This window comes from Anser cygnoides, chromosome 1 (genome assembly GCF_040182565.1).
Source record: "Anser cygnoides isolate HZ-2024a breed goose chromosome 1, Taihu_goose_T2T_genome, whole genome shotgun sequence".
NCBI classification, from domain to species: domain Eukaryota; kingdom Metazoa; phylum Chordata; class Aves; order Anseriformes; family Anatidae; genus Anser; species Anser cygnoides.
Window position 1 is genome coordinate 54,296,915 of NC_089873.1, and position 16,024 is coordinate 54,312,938.

The window sequence follows — 16,024 nt, forward strand, 5'->3', positions numbered from 1 at the left end:
TCCAAGGAGACCCATGAGGCTTTCTACTTCTGACAAATTCCTTGTGTTGTCTCTGGTTTAGGAGTTTGGAAGGATAATGACATCAAAGACTGTAAGACTCTCTGTGAGGGCAAAACAAAGACTTTAGCATGATGACATTAACTGATGCTATATTATGTCTGTAATAATCATACAGTTCTTGAGAAGGTACTTTCATTTGCATGTTTCCCAACTAAGATCAAAAAATGGTGAAGGCATTGCTCACTCAGGACCATGAGACTGATACTTAGGAGTCAAACAGGCAAAGGAGAAGACCAGGGTGCCCTTTTCATACATTTCTGCTGAACATGAGGAGGAAGCAAATTTTCTTTCTACTTTTTTCCATGTAGCAAACACTTGCAAGCATTAGATGTTCTCCACAAACACTAGATGCCATGAATTAAGTAAGCAAACATAGATGATGAGGGGACGGTCAGAATGGGTATTGAAGGATTGAGAGAACAACTGGGAAAGAGATGTAGGAAAATATGTTGGTTTTTTGTTGTTTTGGTTTTTTTTGTTTTTTTCTTTTTCCATTTTCAACACAGGAGGCTATATGGAAACAGAAGCAGCAGCACAAGAATCTCTGGGATTGGGCAAACTTGGAACCCAAGCAGAAAAAGACCGAAGACTAAAGAAAAAGTGAGTACCACCTTTAAGTTTCTTGTATTGGCTCATACTTGAATCTAATGTCAGTTTTTGTGTTGTTTTTATGCAGATGTATAATGAGAGGCAGGACCATCTGCTATGACTGTTTATCACTTACTGTGTGTGTTGGTTTTTGTGGTTTTTTTTTTCCCAGAGTAAATGTTTTTAAAGCTGCATATAAAATATAGGAAAAATATTGTAATTTTGTCAATTGTATAATATTGTTTCATTTGCAAAACAGTAAGAGAGAGGCATTTTCTGTTTCACATTGTTATTAATTCTTTATCATTTGGTAACTACAGTTCTTAAAAAATAGGCAAGCAGTGAAAGAACCATTTTAGTGACTGACTACATGAATTTTTCAGAACAGAGAAAAGATCGTTTGTGTTATCCATTGAACAAATTATTATTTCTGTCTATAGAAGTTAAAGGCTCCTCATAAACCCTAGCAGCTTCACTTTCTTTTGCTTGTCAGCAAACGGCAACCTAGCTTGTTGTTCACCTAAATCATATAATAACTTAGTGCTGACTCTGGTGCACCTACTTGTAAAACCAGTATGCTGACTCATAACAGCTGCCAGGAGCTAAGGAGAACTGTCAAAAGAAAGCTACGAACACAAAAGAAACCTTTTGGCAGCATCACAGTTCCAGTGTAATTAGAGGGTGTCTGAGGAAAAAAAAAAAAAGATAGTATTTTAAAATGACATCGAAAATTCATTTAGTAAACAAACAGGTTTATGTTTCATCCATAATCACTAACTTTAGCGCTATTATTTGATTTTGAAAGCCTAATTTTTAAAATGTTTGGTGTTTTCAGGTCTTTCTGTCTTTTAATATTCCTTTGCAAAGTTTCAAGAGAATTAGCAATTCTAATCCAAAAAAAGCAAGGGATATGTTTCAGCTTTTCTTTGAATTTATATGTAGAATATTTTTAACCACTACTTTCATGTCAAGCTACTGATGAAATACGTCTTTAAGTGTGCATATTTGTGTAATGTACATATGTAAGTGTTCAGTTTAAATTAACCTCAATTTAGCAATTAAAGATAGCGAAGCAGTCATTGTGCTAGCTGACAGGGATTTTGCAGTTGATGAGTCTTGTCTTTGGATTCCTTATCCATACATCTGTTATCACTCACTATTCATTTAGAAATATATGTAAGTATAGAGTATATTACTACACCTTTTTATTGAATTCTAGTAAGCATAAAGAATACTATTCACTTTTCTGTGATTTTTATTTTTTATTTTTTGGTAATTCCTGTTTATATTCCTGCTATGATGACTGAAGGTACTACAGCACCATTTTTGAAGGGACGAATGGACAAATGTGTTCACTTTTTCATATATTAATAGTTATTTAAACTGGATAAAATACCATAAGACTTGACACACACTACTTCATATATGACAGTGCCTACCAAGTTTTCAGTCTAGAAATAATAGGTATATAGGTAATCAGTTATTAGACTTTTGTCTAATCTCACATAATGAGACTTTTCCATGCTGTCTTCTTTTCAAGTCTTTCCTTTTTTCTCCTGTGTCTGTCTGTCCTTGGTTCTTTATGGATTAGGTGTAATCAAAATACTCTCTGCTAGAAGGAAAGGAACTTTTCCTTTGTGACTATTCATCCAGTCTGAACTGTATTATTACTGACCCTAATAGGTATAAATTATATACCTATGTTACAAAGATTTTTTTTCCCCATTACTTTAGATATGTTCATAGCTTCTCACTTCAGTATCCTTATGACTGATTTTAAGATTATTCTTAATTTACTATCAGATAAATGTTAAGACACTTCTATCATAACTACCATGTGTTGGTAATTTATGTGTAGAATATATAGTTGTAGAGGAACTGTAGTACAGGAAAAATTTAACATTTTTTTAGAGAGATACATGGGATTCAACTGAATTATGACTGCCATTAGGATGTGAGTTATCAATAGGGTAGACGATAATTAACATTTCCATGTAAAAAAAAATGCAGTCATGTATTTGCATGTCTTACCTTGCAAAGTATTCAGTTGAAACAGTCCAGAAAGTCATTTTAATGACAAGTTTGTCTCAGTAGGTCTGGTTCACTTTTGCCAACACTTAGTTATGCATAACTACCCCTAGAAGTATCTTTCAGAAACATACAGTAACTATAAAATTACTGATTTGTGTAATGCAAATGAGAAAGTAACATTAAGGATTATGGTAATGTATATGATGTCTTTGTAAAAGATAATATGAGGAGTTTGAGAATAATTTGCTATCTCATGATGTAGCAGTAAGATTCAATTTCAGGTGTTTAACTAGTTCATATTGCTAAATAGGACCTACAAACCCCACAGAGGCAATGATCCCAGTCTCACTGCAACAGAATGAGCAGAGCACCTCACCTTCTAAGGATTTCTTTGGCTAATTTTGATTAGGACACAAAATCCCAAGGGAACTAGGCTTACCACAAGAATAGTTAAAAGACAGGATAAAGCAGGAAGCATTCCTTTGTATTAGATTTCAGGTCTGGGAGAGCTTTACTTATGCTGGTTTTGTCACTTAGAGGAAAAAAATCAGTGTTCCCAGAGCCAATTCTGTTTTTTTATAAAACGGGAATAATACTACATATTGAACTGGTGTTAACAGCTCAGTGAACTTCTCTTTCAGTTCAGTGGTAAAACCCATACTTCTGATGTAGGAAAGCCAGGGATCTCCCCTTGATGTGAAACCAAAGGTGGGACTCATCACTCTGACCAGAACATTCTCACAGTTTTCATTAGCTTCAGGCAAAATTCACCAGAATTTGGAATTAGCTAGTTAGTTTAAAAAAAAAAAAAAAAAAAAAAAGGTAGTTGTTCCCATTAAAATGTATTTCTTCTGGTTGAATTAACCTCATAGGTAAAAAACACTTTAATTAAAAAAAAAAAACTTCAAATTTTGCATTTTTGAATGCATTGAACTCTATCAGTAATTTAGCAAGTATGCCCACTAACTTAGGGATGGAGAAGCACAACGTTCCAAACTGTGAGCTGTTGCAGCCAGTAGGTACTAATGGTCCCCAGGTGTCCTGGCTACCTGTTCCCCGAATAGCAAGCACGTGCATTGACCCTGCTCTGGCCTCCTGGAGTTATAAACACACTGCACTGTTATACTATTTTAGCACAATTTATATGCGTAGACTAGATTCCTGAATAATACATTTCACTCTGAAGAGTTTCTTGAGAGAATATGATATTTCTGGAGACCAAGTCTCTCTCCAGTGATAATAGTGTCATTAACCTAAATTTCAAAGTTTTCCTGCTTCTTGCTTAGAAAACGCTATTTAGATGTTAAATTTCTTTCAGTTTCAATTGACTACTTAGACATCATTAAAATGTAATTATCATTTTGTCTCAATGATATGTCAGATTTATAAACCTCAAACAAGAATCTCTTTTCATCCAACATTTGGTTATTACAGTAAATATATCTGTAACAAGTGTTTTTCCTAAGGCATCAAAGAGAAATTAAGGAAGCTGTGTATAATTTTTTTTAAATTAGACCCCATCATGTTCCTCAAGCCATCTGAAAAGATAAGCTTAGGTTGCCTGAATCATCTATAAATGTTTACTCACAGAGGTGAAATACATGATAGATCTAGTTTTTTTTGTCGTTTTTTTTTTTTAAGCCTTACTATTTGTAAATCAAACATGCAGTCCAAGAAAATAAAAATGAATGTTAGGGGTATTTAGAGCATTTAGCGTGTTATTCTATTGATGTGTGCTCTCTCTTTGCTTTTTTTTTTTTCTAGTGATTAATCAGTCTCCCTGTTAAATAAACGGGTACTAGTTTCTCATTCTGAATTTTGTAGCTAGCAACTCCAGCTACCATTTCTCAGTGGCTGTGTATACACACGCTATCCCAGCTGTTCATAGCATCATCCTTGGTGGGTGTTTTTGTACCAAGTGATGGGATTGTGCTTGTAACTTGGTCTTGCCTTATGCTCAGGGTTTTCATCAAAGCCAAAGCTGGTAGCTAGCATACAAAGTTTTGGGCTAGTCCAGTTCCTATCATTAGTCATGACGTTCATGGAGGGTTCAGATGCATGTGTGTAGTGCCCTCTGGGATAGCTGAAGTGTGTCCCCCACACATAGCTTAGAAGAAGAGTACATAATATGGTGCCTAAAATCAAATAATCTGTATCCCCTGTAAAAAACACATATCCCCACTGACTTTACTTCAGCTAGCAAACTTTTGAGGCAGTTAAGAGAAACTATGCTTTACTGTCCTTGTTGCTAAAGTATCAAATGATACTAACTTTAACCCTTTATAACAAATCTACATTAACAATTAACTCAGCGAACTTCGAATATTGTCAACAAATGAATCCAGATATACTTCCCTTTTCGCTATAACTGTTCTAGTGAATGTCAGCTGAATTCTACTATTCCACAGAAGTTCTGCTCAGGAATGATGCTAAATCATGCTTGCTGGAAGGCCTCACTAATGGCAAATACATATTTAGGTAGCACAGAAGGTTGAATGAATTACGCTTTGCCTTTCAAATTGCAAAGTGCCAGTGATACATACCCTTTTCAAATGTTTGATTTGATCTACAACAGTATGCAATATATCAGAACATAAGTATCTTCCTGAAGAAAGGAGCATACTGAAGAAAGATACATGCCTTTTATATTGCACAACAGTGCAAAGTGATTGGTCATTATAATTAGTATTTCACATGCACTCTACAGTAAAATGTTTCTTAGAAATGGGAAACAAGGAAGCTTGGCAATGAGCATTTTAAAACTTAAAACAAACAAACAAAACAAAAAAAAAAACATTTAACTGACAATAGCATCCATACTGAGATACAGCTCTACCTGGAAATCATGTAATCAAAAATTATGATTACATTTTTTAAAGTTTTACGTGTAAGCTTGTCCTTCTAGCTAACCTGGCATTTGACAGTGAAGGAAGGGTATGCGTATTTCATCCTATGCAAAGTGCTAACATAAGGCAAGGTCTGAGAGACATTCCAATGCTACATAGTCCTAGATTGCCATACAGAGGAGGATTTGACCTTATGCATGCTGCTAGTACAATTTGAAATTGGTCTCTGCCATCACTTTCTCGGTGGTCCTAAATCCTATACATAAATTATGTCCATGAAAAAACTTTACATGCAAGTCAGCTAGCCATTAACTGGATCATACTGACAGGATTCTTGTTCAAAAGCAGATAAAATCCTGATACTTCCTACAATGCTTGTTTGATTTGACTCTGGATAAGAATCTCTTAATTTTCTTTTTATTTCCTTTTTCAGTGTAATAACATAAATCCTTTAATCCCACATCTTCAAGACAAGCTTAAGACGTAAGGTTTATATCTTCCAAGGAAAATAAAAATAAATATATTATTTCCCATGAACCTGTTTTGGGGAGGTTTACTCCACAGTATTCCATGTTTTGTTTGCAAGGTACAAACTCCTGACTTCAATCAGATTGCAGAAAAGCATTGATATGTCAGGACATATGCATATGCTTACATACACAAATAAAGTCCTGTAAAATAGACCCAAGCAATTCTTGCATGTAAAGTTACTGTGTAAAAAGAAATCTATAGTATGCATGACCTGATAACTAACCTGAGAGAATCACAGTGCAGCTAAGTTTCAGCTGACTACAGTCATATGCACATCAAGCACCAGTAACTTCCATATTAACAGAAGAACATATACGAATTGAGTTTAGTCCCTTTCAACCTAAAACCAGGTGTGTGTTTTTCAAACCATCTCATGATTTGTTTTTCATCATGAATTGTTTTTCATTTGTATATCTTTTTCAAAAATTGGGAGATGATTGAGAAAAAAGTTGCAAAAAATATGCCTCTTGTTCTGGTAATCTACGTTTAAATCAAATTGATAACATAAAACAGAATACTTGGACTTAGATTTGCCTATAGAAAATCAAACTTTTTCATCCCTATCAACAGAAAATACGTCAAGGTAGATCTTTTTGTGGAATAAGAGTTTGAAACACTGTAGTCATCATTTAGTTCCTTTTGAATCCTCACAATGCCTCTTTAATTAGGTTTTATGTGTGCAACTCCAGTTAGAACTTGACATAGTAAATTTGTGACTACAAATAATCTGTCCTCTGCAGTATACAAATAGCTGTTTCTAATGACTTTCTTAATTGCACACATTTCAAAAATTGAATCCAATTGGATTAATTAAGGTCTTTTTCTGTGCCATCAATCTGATGTTCCCAAATACTTAATGCTTATTAAACACCATTATATCCTAAATGTACATGATTTATTTTCTTACAGTAGCTCTTAAGAATATTTTTAATACATTTTTTTTTTTTCAATCTTTCCTGAAACTTTAGGAAAATTCAAATTTTGCATTTAATTTCTTCCTTCTTTTCTTATCTATGAGAAATTATCTGATGCAGTAGGTAGCTTTTAGACTGCTCTTTAGTTCTTCCTCCCTTTCTAGCAAACAATCCTCGATTCATTACCTATTATTTTCTATTTTTTCATTCCATTGTAGGAGGGAGAGGTATTCAGCGTTCTGATGAAGTCAAGGATTGTACACTGTGGCCACTGTGGTTTTCCCTTAGCTGGATTGGGTTCTGGTCCTTGAGACATACATACAGATGTCTTTTTTTAATTACTTTGCCAAACATATTTTTAACCCTTACTGAATAAAAGACTGTTTGAAATAGTTATTCAATAAAAGCTTTTAAAAAGGTATCTTGCTATTAAATTAGATATTAGGGGAATTCTTTCCTTTTGTAGCATTATCAGTGCAAGGATATATGGGTATTTATCTTGCAAATGATTATTAAACCTTACTCAGAGTATTCTGAGGGTAAAAAAAAAAAGATACAATATATTGTATTTGTAAGAACATAAACAATAATACCTATATTGAACTAATTTTTAAAATCCTGTATTTTTAAATAATATTTTTATCCTTTTTCAAGTTGTTTTTTTTATTCTTTTCTCCATACAGTTTGTATCAGCTTTTAAAATTTTTAATCAAACAAAATATGGCAAGGTCCCAATCCCTGCCTTATCTACACAGGTCTACCTATTGCAATTTGAGATTTATTGATAAATATAAGCATCTATCCTCATACATGCAGTTGATTCCTAAACTCTGATCTCCTGCAGATGCAAATACCCTTTCAGATTATCTGTTGAATTAAGACTTAAGGGAAGAATCAATAAAACACAGCTGCAGAAAAAGCACCTATGTCTTTAGTGTATGTCTAAGGGAAATCATTATCTACATTCAATAAAATAGTGATGAAATGGTTATCATATGAAAAAGCAAAAGCTAGAATTTAAAGAGCCTTTTTTTCTGCAGTATTTTATTTTTTTTTTCTCCAGACAAGATGCTCAGGAAGCAAAGAGATGATCATTGATCCTCTGCTGCTGTAATGGGGGAGACTGGAACAGCCTTCAGGTCCCTTAAATTATGCCAAGGCAGCTGCAACTTGCCAACTGACTAAAGCTGCCAGAAAATTGCTCACATTCCAATTAATCCCCCTGTTTATTTCCGTCTACCCATATCCAAAGCAGTATTCAGAAGGATATGTAAGAAATAGATGGTTCAATAGATTCTGTAAGGTCCAAAATAAAAGGCAAAGGATTTCAGATCAGTCTTTACTGTTTCTTTGGTGGAAAATGAGCGTGATGGAGATTTGACACAAAAATCATGAATGTATATTCAATCCTGATGGTACCTCCATCATATTTGGTAATTGTTTGAGTAGTTTTCTAGTCTTCTATTCATATTGCATGCCTTCACTGTCCTTCCAATTCTTAATTTTCCTTTCTTAAACTTTCTGTGTATGGCTTCGCCATTTGTTTTCATCTGCTTTTCTATTTGCACTTTTTCTCCTCCTCTCTACCAGCTGTTCTGCTTATCACACACAAACACAGAAACAAAATTTAAGATCTTGGAACCAGGCCCCTCTTAAAATCACTGAAATGAAAGCAACATCTTTTTAATTAATAAGAGCACATGCTTTTTACTCCAAAGTTTTCTACAGCTGTATGTACCAAGCATTTTTATATCTCTGTAAATCATTGGTTAATTGAAACATAATATTCTGAGATATCTGGGGTTCATTCAGGCATATAATTTTCTTTTTATGATGGCAATTAAAGGATGCTGAAGAAAGTTTATTATCGGTGATGGCATCCTGGTTTCTCCTACAGATACTTTTATTAATTCTTTTTATTGGTAAAAAATAGGTTACCTAGAGGGCAAAACATTCGCACCAGAATCACTACTAATCTAGCATTACTAGGACTGCTCAAATTGACATACTGCATAATTACAGACGTTAGCCATCTCTGTGTAGGAAATTTCCTGCCTATTTCAGTAAAATAATCCCAAGTCTATGTAGTCATTACTACAAGATATTTTGCTAAAATAATAGTGAAGTAGATGTAGGAAAGTAAACCTTGGTTCATAGTCAACTCTTAATTTTAATGTGTCTCTGTGGTAATTTGCTTAAATCCACAGGTTCATGATTTTCAGGATTTTTTGTGTTACACAAAAATAGTTATGAAATTATTCAAATCTGGGCAGCATGCTTTGAGTTGAAAATCTATTACACATTCACTGCATTTCCAGATCTTTAGTATGAATATGTGTTATAAGTGTGCTGCACTGGTACCTAATAAATAACCAACATCAGTTTAAAGAAAATCTCATTTTGAGAAATGTCTCTGTTCTTCATAAGGACATATAACTTCTTTAAAGCATTCAAAGACCAGTTAGAAAGATTTCAGTAGATATAATGGTGCTATTATTTTATCTATCATATGATTTCTTTATTAACTACTATATGTTCATTAACATTTATGTGCTTTTTTTTCCATTCATCTCTCTTCATCTCATGAAAAGCATATCTGGGTAAGTTAAAACACCATGGCTGCTGAACATACTCATTTTCAGCACCATGTTTATATTCTATTTTTTGTTGGTTTTTTTTTTTTCTTCCTGTGAACCTTATATAACAATCCCATCCAGAAAACTGACCCAAATGAAAACTTTCAAAGTATTGAAAGCATACACAAATTCAGGAGTTGCTCCTGCAAGGCTTAACACAATGGAGGAAGTACTTGGAGATAACTGCCGTAAATGTTTTTAAACAAACATATTTTGGGGAGTCTAAAGTCTAGAATTGCTAAGACATTTAAAGTTTTATGTCAGTGGAAAAAATTACAACAGTGAATGCCTAGATTAACAAATGCATTTAAGCATAAATTCTGTTTAATAAAATCTCAAAGGACTCAAACTTCTAAACATCACAGCAATCCAGAGTACACAGTTTCTTTTTCTCTGTTTGAAGCCTCATGCTATATAGCTGTATAGAAATATTTCATTTGTGTATATAACTTTTCACCAGTATATTTTTAAGCTTGTTTTTTTGATATAAAATTTAAAATTTCTATCTCTTGGAGCTTAGGTAGCAAATTTCATGCTTCCGAAGGGCGTATGAGCTATAACTTTCTGACGGCTGAAGGGACGCAAAAACTTGAAGAGAGCAGGCTTTACTACATTAATTTAGAATGTGTGATTATAGAATGGCTTTTTGTCTATAATTAGATTTAATAACATTTAATCAACCTGGGAACTCCAGGTATCTCTAATTTAGCGCAGTACATACAAGATTGCAAGGTTATGTATTATGCAAGTATGTTTATTTCACAGGTGTTTTATTATTTTTTTCATAGCAGCTGTCTGTAGATCTAATTTGTTAGGGTCTATATTAAGCATTCCTGAACATGCTTCACTTAGCTTAATGCACATCTTCAGAAAAAGAATATTGCCCTTCAGCTTGCATACACTGACAGCGTACACCTATATAAGATAATTAGTTATTAAATCTATTCTCCTAAGCTGTGTTATGTGGGGTGCTGCTAAACTTAAAATTCCATTTCCTTGTTTTATAGATTTAAAAACTTTAATTGTTTCTTGATTTAAGCCTGTTTTCATATTTCAGTCATTCTTTGCTGAAAATTCTTTAAAGCAGGACGCAATACCTTTTGTAAAGATGGAAATTGAATTTTCCCCATTGTTCTCAGTCTGCCTATTAGAGCAAGCATCAAAAAGGAGATAAAATGAGGAATTCAAATGATTTAAAAGTCAGGTTGCCTGACAGCAAAAGTTGCAACAAAATCTTACTCGGTTTTTAATTAGCGCAGTCTTTAATAGTCAGATGGATCCTTTCAGATTAAATTCAATCCATATAATATGAAAATATCAAACCTGAGTCTCATTTCTCCCTACTTCATAAAAAAATATTTACAGTCCTGCAGAAAACAAATAGATAGGAGGTAACTTATTTGCCATAGACATTTAACATTAATATTAATTTATACAAATTCAGCTAGTTTATTTTGTCATATGATGACTTCAGCTACACAATTCTAGCCTTTTTTAAATAGTTAGTAAATGGCAATAGAAAAGATAAAATTCAAATCCAGCTCAATTCATTAGCAATCCTCTCTCCTGAATTTTGGAATCTTTGAAGGTGAGTACGTTAATTTTGGAAACACTGTACAGATGAGGCAGATGTGTTTAATCTTACGTTGAAATCATAGGATTACTCAGACAAACACAGCATATTTTGTGTCAATTTCTCTTCTAGAAAACAATTGTGTAATATTTGGTTGTAAATAAATATTTTAGTATTTTTGATAATGATAATAGTGATAGCAGCAACAATAGCAATAATCAGAGGGTCCGTTGGCAAACTCTTTTATCTGTTACCTTTTTGAGAAAATGTCTTATGAGTAAAGGCCATTTCCTAGGATCTAAATCACCCATTGGCCAAAACTTCTACATACATTTTGCTTGTATTTTACTAGCATGATTTGGTCTCAGTTTCACTGTGCCTCATTTTGAGTTTATCTCACATTCATGGTCACGTTTTTACTAAGAGACATTATAATATACATAACGTAATATCCTTGAGGACTTTTCCTGCGAATCCTCACAGTAAGTGTTATTATTTGCAGAAATATGAAGATCTATGTTGAAATACTGTTCAAATTCAAGTTTCGTCGTGACAGTGTTAGGACTTAGTTTGTGTACTATGCAAAGTATTTGAATTATGTATATCAGAAATCCTAAACTGTTATTTCTTGTTTGCTTCATGGGGGGGAGCCCCATCTTCATACAGAAAACTGAATGCTATTGAACGACATAAATTAAGATTTTGTTAACTTCCCACACAAAGTGTATTTAAAGAACCTTTTTATTTTTAATAAATTTTCTTGCATTTTACGCAATGAGTTGATGAGTGCTGCTGATACAGTGCTAAAATTTGCCCTGTGTAAGGGAGTAATATATAAGAAGGAGAAAATTTCAAGGATAACAACATAATTTTGGTCTTACCTTTTCCCCCTTTCCTCTGCTTCCATGTACCTCTGATGTCCAGAGGGATATGAAGCATTCATAGTCCTCATGATATTAGACAGTTACACACTCAGCTGTGGTATGTAGTTGTACATGGTGCTCAGAAGAGTGATGCTAAAGAAAATGGGTTACCATAAAAGTACCCTTAAGAAGTAATTTTGGGGCCCTAATCAGAAGACAGTGCAGGGGAGGCAAGCCCACTTCTCTGCCACACAACTCCTCGACATGATATGACATGTCATTTTTCTTTTCTGTCATGGAAAAAAAAAAAAAAAAGAGAGAGAGAGAGAAGACAGCCCACTTTATCAGGTACTCTCTTGAAGACAAATGAGTACAAACATCTCTGAAATTTTGGATGAATGCTGAATAGTTGATGTTCATGAAATATCCTTATTTTGCAAAGCCAGGCTCAGGGTAACAATATATTATAAGTAGCATATTACAGTTTCTCCCACAATGGAAGAGGATTTTATTCTTGAACCATAATAATGTCAACTTAAAAATACAGCTTTAATTTGGAATTTATTCCAACAGCAGTAAGTGGTTTAAAGCCTTATCTGCAAAATAATACCATTTTGAGTAATGCTTAATTAATGTCAATTCTCCCTTATCAGTCTGTTTTCATATGTTGCCAAGAAACTAAATGAGTATGAAAATGATTACATTTTAATTCCCTATCTCCTTACCAATGCAAAGTGGACACACAATAACATGTAGTACTTTTCTGACAGTCTTAGGAGAATATCCCTACGCTCCCCTGCAAAGCACCTTCAAAATTAGAGGAACTGTACCACGCTGTTCATTGTCCCTAAACCTTGTCTTTAGAGTGAAAGGAAGGGGTAGTGAAAAGCTTATGTAGGTTATTCCTCTCTTCTTCCTCTGGTCAGATGTATGGTTTCATAAGGAAAATGGAAATGCAGTTGCCACAGTCAGACTTGGGTGTCTTCTGTTTTTCAGCTCAGGAAGCCACTGGCTATCCCATAAACACATCAGTTCATTCTGGCTGTTCTAAAATATTCAGATTCTATTCTAGAATAGGCAGATTACCAGATTCATTTTTCTGATGATTTGCACTATTGATCAAAACAATACATGTTTTTTCCTACATAATATTTGAAACTTATTTTGATAGAGTGGAGTTCTTTCTATAGTGTTACTACATATTAAAAGACAACTTGCTATGACTGACAATTAAATGATATCTCTCTCAGTCAAGAAATAGAAATTCTGCTTTCAGTTCTGGTTTAGAAATTGAAGGTTCGGTTTATACAGATCTCCTAACTTAAATTAAAAAATAATCACATAATAATGTGTTTTTTTTTAAAGTAAAATATAATTTAAATAAACTTTAATGTTGGAGAGGTGTTTAAATGAAATATCCTAGGGAAGGAAATATAAGTTCTGAAGCATACAATTATTTTCAAGGAAAATAAATATTACAAAAATCCTTTTAGTATTCCATATCAGTAAGTGAGGCACAGGCCTTATGCTGCCTGTATTCCTGGTGCATGTCTGAGCAAAGAATTTTAACTTTGCACTAAATATATTTTCAAACCAAAACACTTCTACAAGCCAAGACCCTTTAGATTATGTGTTTATCATACTGTAGTCTTTAGCTATAGCATATGGAGAGAGCATCCCATTTCTGGCCTGGTCTCAGTTTCTTTAGCCAAAATCAGTAACTACAACCATATTTTCCTGTAACTGTGTGAGCCAGACTGCCTCTGAATTAAAAGAAGTGCTTTCCTACTCTTGAAGCGTGTACTTGAGTAATGCTAAATCTCCAAAACAAGCCTCAGGCCAACTCAAATGCTGCAAGGTTACAGGGAACTCCATAGAAATACTCACTTCATAATTCCAATATAAAGAAAGTAACTTTTTTTATGGAAGTAAGAACTTAAAGTGAAAGGCATCTTCCACAGCACCTTGGTTCCTGAGGCCACACAAAGATTCAACACCAAATTGAAGAGGACAAAAGTTCCTCCTGAACCCCTTCTCTGTGTAGGCCACATGCCACTGATCTCCTGCTCTGAGAAGATTGCCACAAGCAAGTGGCCAGTTAAAAAAAAAAAGTGATAATTTCCATTTTTTTTATTTATTGTGAGAGCCAGCCCAGCTCTTTCAGCTATGACGGGTGAAGATAATACCCCAGATAAGGAAAAATCTGGGGTCAGGTTCCTCTGAGGATGGTGTCTCCATGGGACTCCAGACTGGAGAAGGAGCTGCTCCCTGAGCTTGGGCTGGCTTTGGGTAAGGAGAAAGTCCCATGGGATTTTGCAGGGTCTGTGCCCTGTCAGGGGAAACTGAGTCTAGACAAGTAAGGAAGGGGCAGCCCCACAGGCTTGTCTCTCCCTGAAGACATATGTGCCAGCCGGCAGCACTGGTGGCCCCAGGAGTCACGCCACCTCCTTGGGGTAATGGAGGGAAGTGCTGCACTGCTGCAGCTTCACAGGCACCCTGCAGAACCATCTCTGAGGGAAGGCTGAACCCAAATTCCTCATCTGCAGATAGCTGGGATGTGGGGATGTGGCCATCTGCTGAGTTTGGCCATGCCTCAGTTCTGCTTTCCTAAGCAACTGAGTGTGTATGTCTCTATTGGCCTTCACTACAGGTCTCCCTGGGGATATGGGATTCCCGCACCTCCTACTACAGAAGGTAACATGACATTTGTGTACTCAGATAGCAAGTATTTCTCATTTTACTGAGGATTGTGCTATCATAGAAAGCAAGGGTAACTCTTCAATGTCTTTGGACAGCCGAGTGGCAATGGATAAGCTATGCTGCAAAAGATGTGTGGGAGGTAAAGCTAGATAAATTTTAGTAAAGCTGTCAAGTATTTGTAGTATTACATATTACTACAGCAGCAACATAGAAACTAAAGCAGCTGTCTTTCTATTAATACACAGAATGAGGGATTTAAACACGTATGCAAAAATGCTATATGAGTTCCATTTTTTACTTAAGCTAAATTCTGTCTGGTCCCTTGGCAGTGCAAAACTTCCCAAAGCAGTACTCCTTATGAGTAAGATCGCTCCATTGCTTTTATTTGCTGTGATTTTGCAGTACATATACTTGAAAGGCTGCTAAGGCAGTGAAGAATTGCCAAGGGATAACTGAACCACAAAGGCTGTAGTAATAAAGGAGGAAGGAGCAAAATTGAAGCTGTAATTCCAAGATTTCCTTGTTGTGTGGGAATGTAAGCAAATTTTAACACTCCTTTAGCATAGTCCCTGTGTAATTTCATTTTCACTACCGCTTGTTGCCGAGAGCATTCCTTTGTGTTTCACTCAGTAGGAGGCTGCAGAATGTACGTTGTTAAATATCAGAAAAAGAAAAAAAAAAAAAGACTCTTGAAGGACTGCTTTTTCTATGCCACCACTTCAGTTGCCTTTAGTCGTGTTACAAAATGCAACAGTAGTCAGTTAAATGTCTGGTCAAATGGTTGAATGTGTTTAATATAAAGCATTTTCTTGAAATTCTAGCTGACATAGTTTACCAAATATTTAATACTGCTGTATTAGAAGTGAATTTTAAGCCTTGGGAATTTATTTTTATATTATTTTTTTGCCACAGTTTTTCATACACACTCATTGCAGTCCAGAGAAGCTGCAGAGGCAGGAGTCAGATTGGTATCCCATCAACTCCGTAAAAATATATCCATATATATGTATAAAACTGAGAAACCACATAAATTCTATAAGCATAGAAATATATACATCAGTAAACCACATGGATCTCCTTTTGGATATAAACAATAATAATTTAAAAAAAAAAAAGAAGGAACTATTGAAGCTACAACCAATTCATTATTAACCATGAATGGCTTATTTAAGATACAGAACAGCTGTACTCCAGAGACCCCAGAATTGTGCATAGCTGTTCTGGCAAGGCTTAGTGCTTCGAACACAAACACCCCATAGACCCTGCTGCATTATATCCAAGC

At 34.7% G+C, this 16,024-nt stretch overlaps 1 protein-coding gene across 16 annotated transcripts in view; it reads left to right on the forward strand.

Moving 5' to 3' along the window:
* The window catches only part of PPFIA2 (PTPRF interacting protein alpha 2), a 348,861-nt gene that overhangs the window by 312,115 nt on the left and 20,722 nt on the right, over nucleotides 1–16,024 (forward strand). For all 16 annotated transcript variants that reach the window (XR_010830989.1, XM_066995740.1, XM_066995699.1 and 13 more), the window contains one exon: nucleotides 567–660. Coding sequence is in view for 15 of the 16 variants with exons in the window: in XM_066995740.1 (XP_066851841.1) it covers nucleotides 567–660 (94 nt within the window). In the remaining variant the exon portion in view is untranslated. The remainder of the gene's footprint in view (nucleotides 1–566; nucleotides 661–16,024) is intronic.